Raw genomic sequence first — 22,773 nt, 5'->3', positions numbered from 1 at the left:
TGAAAAATCGCTATTAACCGGTCAAACATTGAGGACAAACAGCCACTCTACCGTCGCCAATAACAATACCCATTTAAGAAGGAAAACAAGAAGTGAAACCACTTCTTTTGTGTCTAGAAAAACGAACTGTCTCTGTTCAATCACTTGGCATTTAAAACGTACAAAGGGCAGGTAATGATGGTGATTCCACACCAGGCTCAATAGAGAATTGAATGCAGAAAGGGGCAGTGGTCTCTTTTTGTGTCGAAGGTCATGTAGTCATTATCAATGATGAATCATTATTCAAAATGAATTTCCGACAAACAATACCATGAGAAGCATCATTCCACAACAAAGGAAATGGTAAATTTAAAACCACGAGGTAGTCTTCGGGATATATATTAAACTAAAACCACGGAGTTCAAGCACTTCTTACGATCACCTATAAGAATCGGGACGCTTCGGTTTGCTCTGAACGACAGCCTCAATCTTCTCTAGTACATCAGGTGTCAGTTTAGGGATGACATCAATAGCCTTCATATTCTCTTGAATCTGCACAAGTGGAAAATGGTGTTAATGTGAAAAGAATATTGTTAAAAATGCACCAAAAACAAAAGAATAGACCATATACAACAGTATCACGTAGTTGGTCTTCATTGTCGTTTATTCACAGTAAGATTTTGAATGCGTTATTTTTTCCAAGGTTCGAGTAGGAAAACCAAAAGCAGCAAAACTATTGGAAGCTTGTTTCTTGCGTTCCAAACAACTTCTAAAATATTGGTCAACAGGTGTGACTCATGGTAAGTTGCTACTTTTTTCTATGGTTTGACTACTTCAATTGACGTGAATATTAATTACTCGTGATCATAAACGTTAGAGGCGGAACTAGGATCTTGACCTGAGAGGGGCCAAGACAAGAAAACTAGTTTCACCCGCGAAAATGCACTCACATTGTCATGTTTCCATCATACTTCCTTTAAACACATTGTAATATGGGAAATTGCAATTTTGTACAAAAAAGCAAAAAACAACCCTCAAATATATCTAATATTCCAAAAGCACGAACTCTAAAAGACATGAACAAAAACACAGTGGCGGAGCTAGGATTAAAAATCCCGGGGGGCCGAGTTATAACGGAAAAAATTCAACATCAAACATCTCTCTATGCCTTACTCAAAAAATAAGTAAAAAAAAAAAAACTACCAATATCCTTTCGATATACATAAATACCCGGGGGGCTGACTCTAAACTTTTATTGCATTGCAATGTCCCTTTCGATATATATAAATACCCGTTTGCTAAAATCAAACATTGAAGCCGATTCAATCAAAAAACAACACGAAAAGCAACAGGAGTCGTCGAGTTCGTAAGTCGTCAAAAACGATAGAAGGAGAAGGGAGGGTTTTGTTTGGAAGCTTTGTTTTATTTCTTCAAGAGTAAAAGGGATTCTTTTTTATTTTGGCTATGAGCATCTGACCCAGGAATTTATTATTATTATTATTATTATTATTATTATTATTATTATCAGAAAACCTTTTCAAGTACGATAAACTGACCTGATACTCTTTGGTAGCACCAGTAATAACCGAAGAGACATTAGGATTGGTTGCACACCAAGCGATTGCAAGTTGAGATAAAGGCACACCTAGTTCTTCAGCAATCGGTTTCAATCCTTTTACTTTTTTCTGCACGTCATCCACCATCGATCTGTTGGCAAGATTCTACAAGGTTGAACACCACAATCAGATATGCCAATAAGGTAAAAAGGCAGAAAAATGCAACTACGTGTATGACTGTTCGTTAGGAAGTAGTATGAAATAAATGGAAGAGTTCCTCCCGAGGAACGAGGCTTAAGATGTTACACCTGAACATTGTTGGTTACATGACTAGCAAAGGACTAAGAATACCGAGATCAATGAGTCACATCATATACACAAGCGCACACAGTTCCATGCGATCCCGATATAGAGATTTAATAATTAAATTTTCTATGAGTTACAAACAATTTAAAAGTGCATCCACCAAGGATTCCAAAACGGCCAAGACCTAGCATATAAGCAGGTTCAAAATCTGGTTTTCTTTTGCAATTCCAATTCCATAACTGGTGTGAGGCCAAAATTGCGACTGAATCGGCCTGTTCATGCTACGTATTGGACAAAAGGTTTTGTTGGAGTCCACAGTTCACGCATGAAAGCATCACTGTGGAATGCGGGCAAGCTCGCATGCTTTAAGCGAGTATGAGACATCCATTTAAAGGTGTTCAAATGAAGAAGGAATGAGCGATAAATAGCAGTAACAGATAGAAGGCAGGAGGAAAGACGCCGTGTTCATTCTTTCTCAACCTAGTTTCTTTAGTTAACAAAAAACAAATGTTATAATCTACATTCCACAATACCATATGTAACGACCCGGATCCTCAAGCACCACAATACAAAAAAAAAACCACAATCTGTCTTTTATTCCAATTTTTTTTTACAATTTATAACTATCTCTAAAATAAATAAACAACACCCACTCTCGCAGCAACTCGGACGAGCCCGCTAACCAACCTGCAAGCTGGAGTCCAAAGGACCCCAGGAGTATGTGAGACATAATAACGTGTACAATAGCAATATCAAATAAACTGCACAATGTCAATCATTACGTATAACACCAACCAGGAATATAACACATTCCACATAAAAGGAACCACATATCCTGTCCTCCTCGGTATATGACGGGTGACGTACCACCTCACTAGCCTCACCATAGCCCATTGGCCAACATGTCTTTTGGCATAGCTTATTAGCCTAGTCACCCCGCCACATACCAAACAGTTCCACGACATACAGTCACCGCACATAACACAACCAACAAGAACCCAACATTAATATTGTACGAGAAATATGTATCTCACACTCACCCTCAAATCGCCACCGCAATATACGCACTCCACAACGAATGACCGACCGAAATTGCTACGATATGCATCACCGCAATCGGTCGGGGACGATTGCTCCATTCTCTCAACTTCTCTTCTGACTACGTACAAATAAATAAGCACCACCAATACCCACTCCTCCCTTTTAAAAGACCAAAAAGACTCGGCATACGTGAGAGTCTGGAAATGAGACACATGTCCACACTTAAATGATTTTTCTTTGTTCAAAATCTTCTCTGTACTTCATTTCTAGCTTACACGTTGCTAGCACATGCACACATACTTCTATTATTCTTTCTTGTATTTATCTTAGTCTCAATAAAACAATTCGGTCCAGTCAAAAAAATGATTTGATTTCACTAACATATACTCTAGTTTTTGTTTTTATTTTATGGGTGTTACACCATATTACCGCAGCTAAATTTTCTTCTTGGTTTTACGGTAAGTGCAACTATATATCCTAATCAAAAAGCAGAAACACGATTAATGCAGGAGCATACCAAATCCAACCAAACTGTGAACTGAGGTGCTACATTAATCCATTTTCGTATGAAAAAACAAAAACATAAACAAAGTGAAATGATGCAACAGCAATGAAAATTCATCGTCCTATAGTAGTGCACAGTCAATTAAGCATCAATGTATGTCGTTAAAGTACATTTAGCCACCAACACATGAAGTTCTTCATGATTTTTTCCTTCTCTTTATATACCGCAGGAAACCATGATAGAAGACGAATTATGCAGAGAGCATGTTCATCAGAAATAGAGGGGTCAGAAGTGCAAATTAACTAGGTCAATTATGTAGTCTTGTCTCCTTCGGGAAAAAAAAAATTACAAAGTCTGATGAAACTGTAAATTAAAGGGTAGCTAAGAGAACAGTAACTTCCAAACAAGTTTACCTTGTAGTTTTCCAATGAGAACCGACTATCAGGTGGGATTCCCCCGAGATATTTCCCAGTCAGAACACCAGATGCAAGTGGACTCCATGTGGTGAGACCTATTCCATAGTTAGTGTACAGAGGGAGGTACTCAGACTCAACCTGCAGTATCACAAAATATAAAACAATAAGAATCAATTGAATCAATTACTATGCAAAGAAACCAAGTAGTATTTCAGCTCACAGACGTCCCATCCCACCCATCATCAACACCATATATACAACAGTAACAACATTAATAGTGGCACTGGCACATAACATGCTACAATTCTTCAACCTAAACTGTTGTAGAATCCACTAGGATATGAACCAGGAGAAATTCCTCAATCTACAAGGAAGAGAGAAGATAAACTCTCAGAATGTGAAGGGAATTTACGGTGAAAGAATTCTAGATTGCTTTGGTTACCTAATTGACTGCTTGGGATCATGTTTTAAAGAATGTGTTCCATGCCACTCTGCTATCCCCCACATGCATATAATCTTTGTATGCAATATAAGACCAACCCGCCCCACAAAAACACAGACCAAAACAATATCCACTTGGATGATCCGAGAAAGCACAAAATCTACCTTACCCATACATGCTACAAGCCTACAACCAACTTCACAAACCATACCAAACCAATTCGTTTGGATTGTAGATTTCAAGGACAAACCAATCCGCGCAACTCATAGAACCTGACCAATAAAAACCATTTAAATACTTCGGCCCCGGTTTTGAACCACGGTATCAGATTCACAAATCATTATACCACTTCAAAATTGCATAAAAAGTCATTAAAAGTCACTAAAATTGAAACCTATACTTGGAAAAAAAACACCATTAAAAGTCACTAAAATCGAATAATCGTATCTAAAATCCAATAAACGTTTCAAAGAGGGTTCCATGAAATTATACTTGAATGAGTTTATATAATTGTACATGCACATATCTATTGTGGTTTGGATTGGTTTGGAACCAAAACCAAAGACATTAATCACTACATCTGCAGACAAACCATTTGATCCGGTTATTTGTTTTCTGGACCAAGATCCAAAAATCACAATTAAGAAACCGAACCAAATCGGCTGGTTAGGATTCGGTTTGGTCAGGATTCATCAACGGTTTTTTCCTCACCCCTACGGCCTCCCCAACACAAATGGAAGCATGCACACACACAGCAAGACATCTATATACATAAGACAAAGCTACTTCACAGAACCCACAAGTATCAATTTCACAAAAGAAGAAGCCATGTCTATATCCCGCTTGAGTTTGAGCTCGCGTTTGAGATCGGTTCGATGCATAAACAAACCAACCTTGTGCATATTTTTTATGTTTGTTAAGATTTCGAACCAAACTCGAACAAACCACTGCTCAGCGCAGGGGCGGCTCTAGAGTCCAATCGAGCCCCCTGGGTTAGAAAAATGTAATAAATTTTTGTACTTTCTTTATATATAAATTGATTTTTCTTTAATATTGTCCCTACTGAGTCATTAATACAAAGTCAAAACACAAGAAAATTAGCTCAGCAAAATAAAATGAGTGAGTCTTTCCTGCTTCCAATGGCGACTGGCTTGGAAGTGGACTTGATTGTCTAAGCCCCAATAAAATGTCAACTAAAAATAAAAATAATAATTATTTTATATAGAATGTTGTTCCACAAAATAATTTCTATACGTTTTTGTCACTGAACTAAAATCCCAAGAGCCGCCCTGGCTCAGGGAACGAGCTATGATGTCTAAAAATTTAAGCTACTCATGATCAGTTCGTGATCCATAGCTCGGTTCGTGATCAGCTCGTTTGAGAGTGATTCATCTCATAAACAAATTTCTAAAAGCTCATCAAATTTTCAAACCAAAGTTGAACAATCCAACTGTTCAGCTCGTTCAGCAGGCCTAGATCGTGGTAAAAGAACCAAATCATCTTTCCCATAACCTCATACAATCAACTTCACACAACCCCCCCAAAAAAGTTAAAATCTTTCCCACCAAAATGCTTTATTTTTAAGTTCACGTCTTGATATTACGGATGAGTAATTATTCAGCAGTCTTGGGGCACCATCACTTGGCGCCCCAACACCATTATCAGTTCTGTGGGATCCATACACCTAGTAGTAGTAGGACAAGAGAAATGTGTGGTGGATAAAAATGTTGGAGCACCACATTGCAGTATCCGAAGACCACCAAATAATTGTTCGTTACGGAGGGAGTAAAAATTTTCCGATACCTTATGCCTCGACAACAAATTGTACTCGGGCTGCTCCACAATCGGCCCAACAAGATCCAACCTCTCCGCCACCCCCCACGCCTCCGTGATCTGCTGGGCGGACCACTCGCTCGTCCCCCAATAAAATGCCCATCCGTTATCAATCACCCAGTTCATCGCCCTCACCGTCTCCTCGATCGGCGTCGACACGTCCGGACGGTGGCAGTAAATCACGTCTACGTAATCCATCTCCAGCCTCTTCAGCGACGCTTTCGTACCTTCCACGATGTGCTTTCTCGATAGCCCCTTGTCGTTGGGCCCTGCCCCGCCCCAGAAGATCTTGGTCGATATGACGATGTCGGAGCGCTTCCAGCCGAGCTCGCGGATGGCCTGGCCCATGATCTCCTCGGCCCGGCCGTTGGCGTAGACCTCGGCGTTGTCGAAGAAGTTGACGCCGTGGTCGCGGCAGGTCTGGAGGAGGGTTTTGGCTTCTTTCACGTCGAGCTGGTTGCCGAAGCTGACCCACGAGCCGTACGAGAGCTGGCTCACTTTCAGGCCGGATCGGCCCAGGTTGTTGTACTGCATTTTTTTTTTAGATCGGCGGTGGTGGTGCGGTGGAGAGAGAGAGAGAGAGAGAGAGAGAGAGAGAGAGAGAAAAAGTGGAGTGAGAGAGTAGAGAGACAGAGAGAGAGAGAACGGCTGGTGGGGGAAAGAATATAGAGGAGGAGATCGAGCGATGGCATCTGGCGGTAAATGACAGTTTATACCCTGTCAAGTTATTTTATTTCTGTTGGTCACTGATGTTTTCTTCTTTGACCTAATTTCTCCCTTTCTTGTATTTCTTGTTTACAATTCAGTCTGGAATAGGAACGTAAACGAACCAAGCTTCGTGGTGTTTAGGCCTAAAACTTGAGCTCGGCTCTGTTGTACACGAGTTGAGCACTTAACGAATCAAGCTTGGCCAGTTTACTTAACGAGCCACATTATATGAGCCAAGCCTATACAAACTAATCAAGTTTTTGCAAGAGCTAAGCCGAGCTTTTGAGTGTCAAGCTCCGCTTGTTTAGTAAACAAGCCCAAAATTCAAGCTCGAGCAGAATTACTAAATCAGCTCGGTTCGTTCGTAGCCCTAGTCCAGAACGAGCAAGGTTTTATGTAGTGGCATAGTGAAGAATATGTATTGTTGGGGCACTATGAAACAAGAACTCCAATAGTAGCCAAGTTCCAATAACAACTTATACCGCACGTGGTTATTGGCGATGCAATGATGGCTTGAACTTTGTTTCATCTATGATTCTTGTCATAGGGCAGAATAGAGTCTTAGAAATATATCAAACAACATAATTCATGATACTTAACGAAAATGAACAGAACTTTTTTAAGAAAAAAATGTTTATGGGTCAGATTACGCACTTAATTATTTTCCGAAGGACCAATCTCAATTGTACACTAGCATTTGGGGAAAGAGGGATTAAAGTCAAACAATGCCTCTTACAGAATGGCCCCTAGATGAATTGATAAACTTATGAGGAAATAAATTCTTAAATTTCCGATTCTAAATGTCAAACTAACCTGTTAAGGTTGAACAAAACCAATGTTTTTTTTTTTTAACAATTTCTTTTATTAAGGAACTAAATCAAAGAATCAAGGGGATGCCATTGATAAACAGAACAGGTGTTTTTTTTTTTTAAATATTATTTATGGAAGAATCAGACTTATTTACTTTTTTTTTCTAAGGAAAAGATTTTATTATCACTGAAATATGAGTATTACAATGACAAAAGGAATAAGGGACAACATCAAAAAACTAAGCAACGTTTAAATAACTAAACAGAGCCTAGATTCATCCTCAGCCTCCCGAGACCAAATCCTAAGTAGCCCCTGGCCCTAGATACCCACCCTCACTGGTGGCGAACCACCCTCAATACCTGACCGGTGAGAAACACTGACAATTACACGATCTGAGGCCAAACGGCTCACCAAATCCATCCCAAGAATTGAGACGCTGCTACTGTCGCTCTGACCGCCGTGAACCCACCATGTGTTTCCGATCCCAAAAATCGTTTTGAGCCAGCCGCAAATGCCTCTACTGCGAATCCAATACCTCCCTTGCTATGAATTCAATAGTCTTATTTACTATTGATGAACTATCCGGTTTATTCCTTTAAAAAATAAGTATTTATTTGTAATTTTCAAGTTTAAAAATAATAGGCTTACTGAAATAAAAAAAATATGCAATATGGATATTGTTTGACCTACAAAAAATTGAAAAATTATTTTCGTAAATCCATTATCTTTAAGCTTGAAAATAAGTTCTTATTTGAGAAAATGGAACGGGGTAAGACCCTGTCATGCTAAGATCATTATTTTTAAATACTTAATTTTCACTTTAAGAGACAAATTATTCTCTTACGATATATCGCCTTTAATTTTAAAAAACACACCCCGTTTGATAACCGGACTATGCCTTAGGATTGGACTACCAATCCCAAGGGCTTCCCAACCCCTTGTTTGATAATCGGATTATTACTCCTTTGGGATGAGCAGTGAGCTCTATAGGAGGTATTAGCAATACCCCGTAGGACTTGATATTCGTAGTTCAATCCCAACCCTTTTTTTATTACCAATCCCTTTTTATTATCAATTTCTTCTATCAATCCAATCCCATCATCTAATCTCATCTCAAACAAATATGATATTAATAATCCCATCATCTAATCTCATCCCAAACAAACATACTCATTAACAATCACTTCTCATTACCAATCTCAATTCTAATCTCATCTCCTTACGAATCTCATCAATCTATCACTGTTATTAAACGGGGCCAAGTAACTTAATTGGTTTAAAAATCCAGGGAATTTCATAAGCTAGGAAGTACTGGATGATGCTATGGTGTCTCCGGTCATTTTGGAGACACCGTAATTTTTGGCATAACTGACCATTATAAGCATAACCAAGACCAGTGATATGTATAATCAAAGCCTTACGAAGGCATAACCTTTTTGGGAATTTTGGGGGTTATGCCTTCGTAAGGCTTTGGTTATACATATCATTGGTCTTGGTTATGCTTGTAATGATCAGTTATGTTAAAAATTACGATGTTCTTAAATGGCGGGTAGACACCGTAGCGTTTCCCAGGAAGTACTACTATTAATTAATATTGACGAAATAGATGGCCAAAATAGAAGAATAGCAAAACAATAGGGGGCCCACGGCACCGAATTCTGTTACGTGGCCCATATATGACCTCGTTAACTCTTCAAGTGTTTTTTAAATTTCTGTTTTTTGTACTTGTTTATTTTTATCTGGCGGAAAACGGTTGAGGGGCTTTATATACGGCGAGAGGGACAGAAAAGAGGAGAAAAACTTCTTTACGGAGACTCCACAAAGAAGATTTTTACAGAGGCAAAATAATGTCACTTGTCTAAAATAATGTCACTTGTCTAAAAGTATTTTCGGCGGTTCAGATTTTAAATAAACTATTTAGGTAAATAGTTTAAATGAATTATTTGCGCGAATAGTTTATTTAAAATTATGACCGTCGATTACCAAGGAACGGTGAGATGGCGCAGCACAGAAACCTCAATGACCCTTTTGTGAATAAAAATTGAAGACAGCATTTTGGAGCTCATTTCTGGGTGAATTATAAAAATAGTCCGGGAGTATCGTCACGTGATACTTCGGACTACTTTACAATCATGCATTTTTGACTGTGGGATCTACCACCAAGTGTATATATTAATTATACAGGAACATGTGGTTGTTAAGTGGTCGGGGTACCACGTGACAGTACTCCTGAACTATTGAATAATTACTCCACTTCCAGCCCAGTCTTCTCCCATTCAGTCCTGTCAAGTACGACTCCTCTGTCTCATTTTTATTGTCTATTATTCTGTTTGTTTTCTTTATGTCTATATCTTTTAGTGTGGATCTTGAAAAATATGCAATATGAATCTTATTTGATAGATCTCGATTAGTTTTATAATACAAAGTTTTTAAAATTATGAAAAATATTATAGATTAAAAGATATAAATAATTAAAAAATGATACACAATTCAGAAATAGACAATGAAAATGGGACGGAGGGAATATTAGTTTTTGTGGACTTATATTGGGCTCACCGTCCATTTTGTAGAGCTTAATGCCCCGTTCCGGAATGAGTTTTAAGTACTTATTTTTTAAGAAGACAATTTCAAGCTAAAAAATAATAGGCTTAATGAAATCTAAAAATATACAATATGGACCTTGTTTGAAAGATCTGAATGAGATCTTTTATATGATGTAAAAAAAATCAAAAAATTATTTTTTATTTATATTATTTTTGAGTTTAAAAATATGAAATAAGTACTTATTTTTTAAGAAGGTGTTCTGGAACGGGCTCTTAGTGTTATTCAAGCATTTTAAAAAATCATGTGCATTGAATATCGATTAACACCTTAACAAAACACGTTTACCTTGAATCAAATGTATTGTGCACGTTAATTGGACCCATTTGTTTCAAGATAAAATGGGTTCTGATATGTCATCGATCAGTATCCATTGAACATGATTTTTTCTTCATCGTTGAAGAACTAATCAAGCTCTATATCATGAATGGTGTCGATCATTGTTGTGAGTGACGGGTCAAAAAATAAAAATCCTAACTGGACGGGGACTGGATGGGAGAAGACTGGTCTGCACCTATCTTGGGTAGATGATAAGGTACATCCGGTACAATTTGAGATTTGCTAGTCCTAGGATCATTTGCCTTCAAAGGACACCAAATAGAAATCATGTGATCAGCGGCCCTGATGAGTTTGAGCCAGCTATTGCCTAAGAGCATCCACAATGTAATAATCAAAACTAAAATGTTGCTAAACTTAGCAATGTTTGCTCAAAAAAGTGCTCACATTGTAATAACCAAATTTAGCAACCTCTTAGCAACTCATCAAATTTTGACCTTTGAATAACCAAACTTAACAACTTTTACCAATAACCAAAACTCAATAACCAAATTCAAAACTAAAAAATTAAAAAACACCTCACATTAGAATCGTCTCATCGAGACGAATAATTTGGTATGGTCGGGTGCGTGATTGGAACTCGTTTGCAATTGGACATAGATAAATTGCGTATTGTAGGGGGTTTTTTTTTTATAGGGATACAAAAATAACCAATGTGGAGATCAAATTTGTTAGGTTTGATTATGAACTAAATAGATAATCAAATGCTGACGTGACACATTTTGATTATCAATTTTGATTATTCCCATTGCGAATGCTCTAAGGGATTTTCTTGTTGGCACATCTTTTAGTCCTATTCCATGCTTGCTTTCATGAAGCAGGATTTGCCTTGTTTTGCATGTAAGCGATCACGGCTCTTTTTTGGCTGGTTCTTCCAAAAATAATTGAACTTTTTTAGCAATTGATCAACATAATATTCTTGTGTCAAAGCAATTCCATCAGCGCTCTTTAATACTTTAATCCCCAAAATAACATTAGCAGGTCCTAAATCCTTCATATCAAAATTGCTAAATCGATGCTATAGCAATCAAAACTCGAATAGTTAATACGAGTTACCAGAGAATATGTATTAAAGAAATCTATTCCTTCTTTTTGTTTGAAGCCTTTAGCTACTTGTCTAGCCTTAAAATTTTTTCAATGGTTCGATCAGTTCTAAGTTTCTTTCTAAATATTCATTTACACCGTATTGTCTTGCAACCGGGAGGAAGATCATTAAGATACCACGTATTGTTAGAAACGATAGAATTCATCTCACTATTTATAGCTTCTTTCTAAAAAGTAGCATCTATAGAAGTCATAGCTTCACTATAGGTTTGAGGATCATTTTCAATCAAGAAAGTTTGAAAGTCACTGCCAAAGTCTTTTTCTATTCTACTTCTTTTACTTCGCCTTGGTTCAAAATCGTTTTGAGAATCAACACTACTTCTTGAGGTGGAACAGTAACCAATTGAGCTTGAAAGCTTATCTTTCATTGGAAAAATATGTTCAAAAAATTCAGTTTCTCTTGATTCCATGATAGTGTTAGAAATATCAGAAACTTCAGAATTAATAACTAAAAATCGATAACCAACACTATCAATGGCAAATCTAATGAAAACACAGTCAATTGTTTTTGGACCCAATTTTCTTTTCTTAGGAGGTGGTACTAAAACTTTAGCCAAACACCCCCACACTTTGAAATATTTTAAGCTAGGCTTTTGATTTTCCAAAGTTCATATGGAGTTTTATCACAATCTTTGTAAGGCACTTTATTCAAAACGTGACAAGCCGAATATAAAGCTTCACCCCATAAGTTATTCGGTAAACCAGAACTAGCTAACATCTCCTTAACCATATCTACTAATGTACGATTTTTACGTTCCGCTACTCCATTTGATGGAGGTGAAAAAGAAGGAGTTCGTTGGTGAATTATACCATGCGTTTCACAAAAAAACTTTCATTTCAGTTGGTGCATACTCGCCTCCTCTATCGGACCTTAATATTTTTATTTTCTTTTCCAACTGATTTTCTACTCGTGTTTTGAAGACTTTAATTTTTTAAAAAGCTCACTTTTGTGATGGATTAAATACACATGGCAATATTTTGAAAAATCATCAATAAAGGTTATAAAATATCTTTGACCACCACAAGCAAGCACGTTATTACTGTCACAAGTGTCACTATGTATAAGCTCTAATAAAGTTGTGTCTCTAACAACTGATTTATACGATTTTTTAGTAAGTTTAGCTTGTACACACACTTGACATTTTTCCTTAACATCAACTACAGATTTTGGAATGATCTCTAAACTCATCATCCTTTTAATAGTTTTCAAATTTACATGCCCAAGTCTGCCATGCCAAGTACCACAACATTCAACATTAGAAACTGAAGAACTTTTAGGCATTTAACAATCTATTTTATTCGAATCAAAATTCACAACATTAAGACTGAACAAACCGTCAACTAAATAACCTTTACCAACAAAACTACTATTCTTAGTAATCACAACTTTATTTGACTCCAAAACAACCTTAAAACCATGACAAACTAATAAAGAATCACTTACTAGATTTTTCTTAATGTCCGGAACATGCAAGACTCCATTTAAGATGATAACTTTGCCAGAGGTCAACTTTAAACTAACGTTCCCTTCTCCTAATACCCTGGCCATGCTCCCATTTCCCATGCTTACAGTTTTTGTGCTTGATTCCTCATAATATGATGAAAACATATTTTTATCAGTGTACACATGAACGTTAGCACCCGAGTCTATAAACCAATCATTTGAGTTGAAAACAATGTTTAACTCAAGGCTACTAACAAATGCCATTTTTTTTAATAGTCAGCCAACATAAAGGCAAGTATAAGACTAACTGAAAACCCTAACAATTATCATTCCTTAGATTGTTGGGAAAATTATATGATTAGGAAAATTATATTAGAAATTAAATGCCTAAACAAGAATAATAATCAACCAAGTAAGGCAACTAGATATTATTAGAGAAAAGATAAGAATAGCCTGTGAGGTGGTCGAGGCACGTGATGGCGCCCCCTAAGGAATGATACACCCCCTTCTGCACGGGGTTGGATGACGTTCTTTCCCCAAGATACAACGACCTTCAAGTTCTCTTCGGTGCAGCGAATCAAACTCATGAACTGATAGTTTTTCGACACTCGAAATCCAAATATATAGTTGTATTATAAAAGAAGATGGCTATGAAAGTATTTTGTTATATGGATATATGAAAGAAGATGGCTGAAAGTATTTTGTTTGGAATAGAAATCAACGGGTAGGATATATAAGTCTTTATCAGTGTGTAAGTTTGCAAAGCAAGCGAGAGAGTTTTTGATAGAGTTGTGTACTTCAATGTCTCAGCCGAATGTAAAGTACTCCGTAATAGATTTACTAATAAGCATAATAGAATGTGAGTTTGTTATGCTAACAAATAGTGGTTTCAAAATTAGGAGGAAAAATAGAAGACCTAGCGATCAAAGTGGTTTTCAAATAAACACTCGCATTTTAACTCTAACTGTACATACCTATAATTCATCCTCAGATCCACGTGATCAAATGTTAACGTAAAAGTAAAATATTAAATTAAAACCAACAGTTTTGGCATGTAAGCGATCATGACTCTTTTTTGGTTGGTTCTTTCGAAAATGCCTCCTTAGGTCTTGCCTTTAGTGATTGATCGTGAGAGAGGATTTAAGGGGGCATTTTGGTCGTTTCGCATTTTTTTTGGTGGTGGCCCACGAGCACTATTTATGTACTGTAGCAAATTTAGAAAAATTTACTTTAGTGAATTTTCTGACTTTTCAAGATTTTCCTCTTAGTCATTTTTTCCTTAGTTTCTTACTTTTTTGTCCTTTGTGCGGGGTTTCTTTGGTAAAATTAGTTGGCCCAAATCCTATATTTTATTGTGTTGCACATGGCTAGAATCCTCTCAAGATCTCTAATTAAACCACTCTAACAATCCTTATACATACTCCAAGTTGGTGTTGTGCAGTGAGGTGCACAGCACCGTGCTGCGCACTTCCGAGCCATTGGATTGTGCATTCGATAGCTCGAATCTCATCTTGACAACCAACGATCGAGAGGCGCCGTTCATTGCCGAGATGAGATTCGAGTTGTCGGATGCACGATCCGACGGCTCGGAGGTGTGCGGCACGGTGCTGTGCACACAACTGTATAGCACCATCCCCCAATTCTCCTTATACGTTCTCCCCAAACTCCTGCATGAGAGAGAGAGAGAGAGAGTACAAAATCATATCAAATTTGAAATCTTTCGAAAATCTTGCAGAGAATCAAAATAAAGATTTGATTCTGATTCAAGTTCTTCACCCTACATGCGTAATTCAAACCAATTGAGAGAGAGAGAGAGAGAGAGAGAGAGAGAGAGAGAGAGCATTAAAGAGATTTTTTCTTTGATCCGTATTAAAGAGAGAGATAGAGACAGAGAAAATGAATCAACTAATGATTTGATTATGATTCTTATTTTGAATCCAATGGTACAGAAAGAATGTGAGAGCTTGAGGCAATTTTTTTTTGACAATATTATATACATCAACGGGGTTAACAGGAGTGTAAGTAAGTTGGTTCACAGGAGTCCAGGGGTTGTCCATAGCCCTGAACTCCAACCAATTGCACCTTCATGGGGATCGAACCCAGGCCTCCACCAAAAAAGACGGTGAGTGATGCCAACTGAGCTAAGAACTCAAGTTTTAAGGTGAATTAAGAGGGATTCAATGAGCAATACAAAGAGTAATGATCACAAAATGACATGCGAGCACGTCGCCCTCTTCGCTAGTCTATCAACATTGCATCTCCCAGGATTTTCAAACACTTTTCTAGAAAATCTTCACGTGGATTGTTCTCGCTCAAAGCATAGCAACAAAAATTTGCCACAAGTAGGACTGTAGGAGCTTGAAAACCATATGGAGTTATCCACCTGCTTGTGTCTTGGGTAGCGCCCCAAACGGACACAAGTTCGAGACTCGCTTGCTTGCTAAAGCTCAACTTGGCTTGGTTCGTTTAACTATCGAGTTGAGTCAAGCTCAACACTCTATAGCTCAACTCAGCTCGAAAAAGCTCAGCTTGTTGATAGAGGCTCGACTTGCTAAGGGTTTGTGTCGTTTTATGAGTTCGAGCTCAAGATTTAATCTCATTTTGTAAACGAACCAGACCCACTCACTACAAAACTCGGCTCGGCTCGATGCGTTTACACCCCTAAGCTGAACTATTGGTATTGTGTTATTGTTCGATCTATTTCTTTCAACGTTTTGTTTATGTTCCATCAATTTTGGTTAAATCTTTTGTGAAGTATTGATACTTGTCGAAGTGAGAGATCTAAACTTCTTTATATATTTTCTAAAGCTTTCACAAACTAATAATTCCCGAAAGCATTTGCTACAAAATACTACTACATTTAAAAAAAAAAAGAAGACTCAAATCCTCTTTTAAAAAACCTTTCGAAGTCAAATTCCTTTCGACTGACGTAATACAGGACTCGATGATCAAATTCATAGCTGGCATTTGGTCATGCCTTCCTTTGTCTAATTGTCTCTGTAATTTCTTTTTAAAAATCCACAAATGGAGTTTAGGTTTGACTTTTGTAAAAAAAATGGAAGAAACAATAATCCTAAAATTTGAGCGAGATTAATAAACTTTGCTGCACGTATGTCTATAGCAAATCTAAGATTTCACTGCGTTTTACGAGGCTTGTAACAGTGGCGGAGTCAGGATTTTGTTATTGGAGGAGGCCGGCTTAACAGACATATACTATTTTTTATCGGAACGTATAATTATTATATCGTAAGGTTTTTGTTTTTTAGTTCATTACATTATTTGTAGATTTAATTGATTTTTTAGGTTATTTCAACTGTCACGTGCTTATTTTTATTTATGAAAGAAATTGAGAAATGAGAATGTAAAATAACCAATTTTTTATCAAATCGAAGTAAAATTATTAAGATTATAAGTAATTATAATGAATAATTATCAATAATATTTAAAATCAAGTATACATAAAATAAATTTTTTAAAACTCGAACTCTCGAAAAGCCGGGTCCGGGGGGCCAAGGCCCCCGGACCCTACATACCTCTGCCCCTGCTTGGAAAATGGGTTTAGCCCCCCGCTAAAAGACTTTTTAAATACTTGAAGTATGTATCCGATCAACCACTCACTTTGATAGGATGCTATCATTTACTGCATTTCAAACTTTTGATTGGTGCTATGGAGTGAGGTGCACAGAACCGTACTGCGCATCTCTGAGCAGTTGGATCATGCATCCGACGGCTCAGATCTCATCTCGGCAACCAACAATCGAGAGCTGTTCATTGCCGAGATGAGATTTGAGCCGTCGGATGCACAATCCGACGGCTCGAAAGTGCGCAGTACGGTGCTGTGCACACCACTGCACAACACCATCTGCCAATTCATTTATTTGGCTAATATGACAATGTACGTTAGTATCACTCTCACTTTTAATTTCACGTGAACTTCACTGATCCATTACCATTAATCCAGATCAAAAAAAAAAAAAAAAACCTAATCAAAAATACATTCAGAATTGGTTTATTCCATATTTATGAGAGATGGGAGACTGTGCCAACCAAAAAACGTGGCGGATTTTGGGTTATCTGAGGCCTGGGCATTTCATGAAAACTGCTTGCAATGGATCATCTTGGTCAGTGGGTCTGCAGCCCATTCTTGATGACTGTTTCGAGCAATGCTACGTACCCCCGACGACTTACCCCGAAAAGAGAAAAATCTAAACCATAGATTTATCTGGTATTTTCGAGGAGGGTACATAGAATTATTGTTACTGTTTCAGCCTTCTGTTTGCAGTTTATGTTGTGTTAATTATCACACTCAGTTATAACTAAATCGATGGGCTTTCAATATTTTTTTTTTTTGCCGACACTGTATTTTTCAACCGGTGGCGAGAGGGTGAACTAGCGGGTTAACAACAAAACAGGGCTCGATGTTGTCTGTCCACAGACTCGAACCTCAATGCTTGAACTTAGAAGTCAAAGGGTACTGCCAGATGAGTTAAGAGCCATGTCTTACGGGCTTAATGGATGGCTTTCCTTTACACGGTCTAGGGACGCAGTTGATGTTTTCTGGACCCATTTCGTCATGGTCTATGGTCCATTGATACCATACCTGGTTGCTAAACTCTTGTTCTTATATGGGCCTTAGCCCAATGTTACTATGGAAACCCTTTTGGGCTTGCTAGCCTTTTTTTGGGAAAATAACGGCCCATGACGTGTTTTGATAATTAATACCTACCAAGGACATGCTGAGAACAATTGTTAATGCTGAAAATATCATTGGCGGGTATTCATTATTAAAACACGTCATTGTCCGTCATTTTCCCTTCTTTTTTTTTTAAAATTATCTGTGGGTCTGGAAAATCAGAAACTACCATCAACACTGGAGTCACACGGGCAAAAATTATCTAAGAGTTTTTGATAAAGAAAAAAATACGAAAAAGATAAGTTAAGTTAGGGACTTTAGACCTACTCACCTCATAAACTAACTTCTATTGTTAAAAAATCAAGAAAATCGAGCACGGTTTGTGGCTGATCGGCTTGGTTTTTTTTTTTTTTAATAGATGCGCGCATGTTTGTTCGGATATTCGATTATAAAAAAAATTAAAAAATAAAAGCAAGGAAAATCGACTTGGTTAAAAACTCATTTGAGATTTGACTTAGCTATTAGGGGTGTTTTTGGTAGTGAAAAATTTGTAGATTTTAATTTGTGGTTGAGAAGTTGTTAGATGTTTCCGATAGTGAATAAGTCGTTGAGAAATGTTAATTTATTTCCGATAGTGAATAAGTTATTGATAGGTCTTTGAGTTGAGTTACTGTAGCAAAAAAAAAAAATTTGTTGACAACTTTTTTGTTGGTGGAAACGAGATGATAAAATGCTGAAACTTTTTTATTAATGAAAACGAGATGATAAAATGCGTTAAATTTTTTGTGATTTTTGTTAGTAGAAACAACCTCTAATTTTAAAATCATTTTTAAAAAAAATCTTTTACTCCGTAAATCTCAATGATTGTTTAACTCGTAAGAATTGTATCAATGATTGTTATGTCACATGGGTTGTGATAATAGATATAGTTTGGCTACAATGTCCAAATCAAATGATAACAAAACCAACAAAACCAAGCGTCATTTTGGGACTTCAGGTTGGTATTGTGTAGTGAGGTGTATGCGCGGTGCTGTGCACCTTCGAGTCTTCGGATCGTGTATCCGACGGCTCGGATCTCATCTCGGCAACCAACGATCGAGAGCCGTTCATTGCCGAAATGAGATCCGAGCCGTCGGATACACCATCCGACGGCTCGGAGATGCACAACACGGTGCTGCGCACACCACTGCACAAAACCATCCCGCAATTGGTCATTTGGGATGTTACAAAACAAAAAACTGCCATTAGGAAAATATCGATGCCACACAAAATTACATGCACCTGCACATATATTCGCAAACGGTCGCGCCCCATGCCTTAAGTGTGTGTAGAATTTATCCTCAAATAGTTTGTCTAGCAGTCAAGGCTTAAGAATTAAGGATTTATACTCGTAAGATCTCAGGTTTGAACCTCCTAGGTACTATGGCTATGTCCCAGTTTTGATTGCCCCTGCTGGCGTACAGTGGATTTAATCCCTTGGTATTAGTCGATATGCGTCTAATTTAATCCGAACACATGAGTTACCAAACAATAAGTGTGCGCAGAAGTTTGGGTGTACAGTTTCTAGCGTTACTCTTGTCACTTTGTCATTTCTACACTCGGATGAATTTTAAAATTGTCTCCATTTTTTAAAGTTTATAACCTAAACTCATGAATTTTATAATCACACATTCTCATTTTTTGATTGCAAAAGTGAGGACATGCACATGGCCTCTCTCTCTCTCTCTCTCTCTCTCTCTCTCTCTCTCATTCTCATTTTTCGATTGCAAAAGTGAGGACATGCACATGGCCTCTCTCTCTCTCTCTCTCTCTCTCTCTCTCTCTCTCTCTCTCTCTCATATACGTACGTAGGTGTATTCTGTATAATGTGCATGGGGTTGTCAACCATTATTGTTATTTTCTCATATTTTTTATTTTCTCGGCATAAAAATCCACGGTGGAGATTTGTCAAAAGTTAAAAAAAACCTCCGCCAATCACTCCGCAAGCCTCGATTCAATAAAAGAAAAGGAAAGGGAAAACATGAGAAATGTAAAGTGTGTATAAAGTCACCCTATCCCAAAAATTGTACAAATTGGAAATACATACGAGTGAGGAAAATGAAGAATGAAAAGTCAGCCGATCAATCGATAAATTTTTGGGGGCCGTGCAGGCAGAGCCGGCGTAGAAGGAAAGTCGAGGAAACTGTCGCTTTTGGCCCGATCGAAAAGGGCTCCCAAAAAATACAATTTATAGTTTTAAATAAAAAGGAGTTCCAATTGTTTTCGAGTAACATCTTCTTGATCGTGTGGCAGCTTAGGTTTTTTGGATGCTTTAGTAGCTGGGTTCGAATTTCCACCCCTTTAGTTTTCCTCAACATTTTGCAAAATTTAGTTCAAAGATGCGTATGCGGAGATAGATGACCCCATATTAGGACTTCCGTTTGGGCCCCAAATTTTTTTGAGACGGCACTAGGAGGTGGTACTCGTTGGCAATCCCAACCGTCCAAACGTATTTTTGACGGTCCAGATTTATTTTCTCTCTCTCACCTCACCCCACCACTCTCTCTCATCTTTTTCTCTCTTTGACGTCCGGACCATCCAAAACACGTTTGGACGGTTGAGATCATCTACGGATACGTACCCGTCCGACACCCAAAAACTTCTCCAATTAGGAGGAGGTTGGCCTTGATGAGCGGTGAGTGGTTTAATTGTGGCCCGTGGGTCCAACTTGGTATAACCGCGTCTTGAACTACATTTTACTTTGACCCTCGTTCGTGTGCCGGACCCACAAACTTTGGGTGAAGTTTGGTTGGAATTGGACCCCATTGACACTAAACTTGCCAGTTAGATCGAAACCCTTCACCTTTTAGAGGTTGTTGAGGATGTCGACCGCCCTAAAAAAAACACTTTGATGGGTTACTTATCGATGTGATTTCGGAATGCATTTTATTTGTAAAAATATTTGATTCCAACACCGGATCGAAAAGAAGAGTTAGTATAAGGGAATCGAGCGGTCCATGAAAATGACCGAGATGGTCTAATTTGCCAATTTGTGGATTATAGATTCAATCGTTGACTTTTTAGGGTTCGTTGAGAATGTCAACCAACCAAAAAAACCACGTTGGCCAAATACTTGTTGATATCATCTCGGCATGCATTTATCTGTAAAATAATTTGATTGCAACACCAAATCGGAACTCATTTCACCCACTAATTTGCAAGATAAATATGTTCAAAACCATATCAAGTATACTCGATCCGATCAACATTATGTGTGATATATATAATTGATGACTCCAACGAGCTCTAGATAATGAACGTTTAGATCATCAAAGTGATCGAGCATGAAAGGACCCATAAAAGAGTAAACTGCAATGAAAATGAACGGGAGAGGATTCATCTCCTTAACATAGCTAGGAATGAGGTCCAGACTCTATTTACGTTTTAAAACAAACCCATTATTTTTGGAAAATGATCTTTCGTGCGGAGTCTGTGAACTGTACTGAAATATACTGTTGGAGCTTGTGGATCTAACTGGTCCGCTAGCTGGATGGGGTCATGGATCACACCCGATCACGTTTGGACGGTTCGATCACTTTGCACAGCCAGTGACCATCCAAGCAAAACTTACAGGTTCACGAGATATCAGTAACGGTCGATCGTTTGTTAATAACTTATACACTGACTCCTTTTTTTTTTTTTGGCAAAATCTTTTTTTGTTAATCTTTAAACGACTTGTTATATGGCTTCGGATCCCTTGTCCCAATCTCTCTATCTGACCTCCCTGTCCCAGTCCTCATCAAGCGACACGTGTCACTCTTACCAAAACCCAAAAGGTCACACCACACCCAATCCCTCCCCTTCACCTTGTCTTCTCCCCTGCTACCTCTTTCCAAAAACCTAATTCACACCACCTCTCTCACTCATCGATGCCCACATCTCATTCAGCCCCCACGAGCCCAAGTAGAAGCAACAAAAACCTAATTCATAAAATTTAGAACCTAACGAAATTAAAATCGGAATTGGAAAACATAAATACATATTTGCACATGTACTGTTGGATGTGTGTGTATATTTCCATACATATTTTGTGTGTGTGTGGAAAGAGAGAGAGAGAGAGAGAGAGAGAGAGGGGTATCAAAGGAGGAAATGGTTCAGATCTCAAAAGAAACGATAGGCCGCTCGGAAGTGCGTTTACCGTTCGGAGTGGCGTGGTTGGGTTTTGTAGGGTCGGAGGAGTCTTTGACACCGCCGCCGTTGGTGGGGTGAGAGTAGAAGGTGGCGATTCTGGAAACGTCGTCGTTGAGTGCGTGAAGTCATGATAGCAGAGGGAGAAGACATGGGTGAAGGGAGAAAGATTGGGTGTGGTGTGACCTTTTGAGTTTTGGTAGGAGAAACATGTGTTGCTTGATGAGGACTGTGACAGGGAGGTCAGACAGAGGGATTGGGACCGGGGATCCGAAGCCTTGTTATATTCTGTTAATATGAGTCGTTAAAGTCACTATAAATCTACTCGACCAAGTGAATGGTTTTGAAGTACGTTATGAGCTGTACTTGGAAGTACAGGCCCCACCATGCCAGCAAATGACCTCGTATGATCCAATCCAAAGTTAGGCGTCGAAGTCTTATCAATGGGAAAACTATACAAACTTGATTTGGTTGCAAAATGTAGTTGGAATTTAATTCCATGTGCAGGAGACATTTTGGGTCAAGTGATCACTTCCACTTGTTTAAGATTCAACAATGAACCAAGTTATCCATATATATATATATATATACCCATGTGGGTGTGATGTGCCTTGTGAAAAAAAATAGCCAATGTGCGCGTGGAAACGTCTACGCCTACCGCCCACTTTTTACTGTTCCCCCCCACTGTTTTCATTTCGTTGTGCAAAATTATTTTGGACGGTCTGGATTTTTAAGTACTCTTCCGGAAAAGAGTAAAATCCGAACCATTGATTACCGAGACGGACGGTGAGATTGAGAGAACGATGAAACCGTGTGGCGGACGTAACAGTACCACTGTTGTTTCAATGGGAAAATACTTGGACTTTTCAAGCCTCCATAGCTACTTTAGTGG

The 22,773-nt window shown here is 38.1% G+C and overlaps 1 protein-coding gene across 1 annotated transcript; it reads right to left on the bottom strand.

Annotated features, from left to right (window-relative positions):
* Window positions 1–235: 235 nt before the first annotated feature.
* On the bottom strand, window positions 236–6,756 carry LOC131318019 (probable voltage-gated potassium channel subunit beta). The gene is made up of 4 exons (XM_058347794.1): window positions 6,049–6,756; window positions 3,801–3,941; window positions 1,536–1,700; window positions 236–531 (listed from the first exon to the last, which is right to left on the bottom strand). The coding sequence occupies exons 1-4, from the start codon at window positions 6,610–6,612 to the stop codon at window positions 418–420; spliced, it is 984 nt and encodes a 327-aa protein (XP_058203777.1). The 5' UTR covers window positions 6,613–6,756; the 3' UTR covers window positions 236–417.
* Window positions 6,757–22,773: the final 16,017 nt, after the last annotated feature.

The sequence above is a fragment of the Rhododendron vialii genome, chromosome 2a (assembly GCF_030253575.1).
Source record: "Rhododendron vialii isolate Sample 1 chromosome 2a, ASM3025357v1".
Classification (NCBI taxonomy): Eukaryota; Viridiplantae; Streptophyta; class Magnoliopsida; order Ericales; family Ericaceae; genus Rhododendron; species Rhododendron vialii.
The sequence above is the reverse complement of the archived record's forward strand: the minus strand, read 5'-3'. Positions and strand labels throughout refer to the sequence as shown.

Bases quoted from the DNA above. Each gene is read 5' to 3' on its own strand.
- LOC131318019 (XM_058347794.1), bottom strand. From the start codon at position 6,612: ATGCAGTACAACAACCTGGGCCGATCCGGCCTGAAAGTGAGCCAGCTC. The intron at 3,942-6,048 runs GTATCGGAAAAT...GTGATACTGCAG, and splicing joins ATTTGTTGTCGAGGCATAAG to GTTGAGTCTGAGTACCTCCC. The intron at 532-1,535 runs GTCAGTTTATCG...CCACTTGTGCAG, and splicing joins GTGCTACCAAAGAGTATCAG to ATTCAAGAGAATATGAAGGC.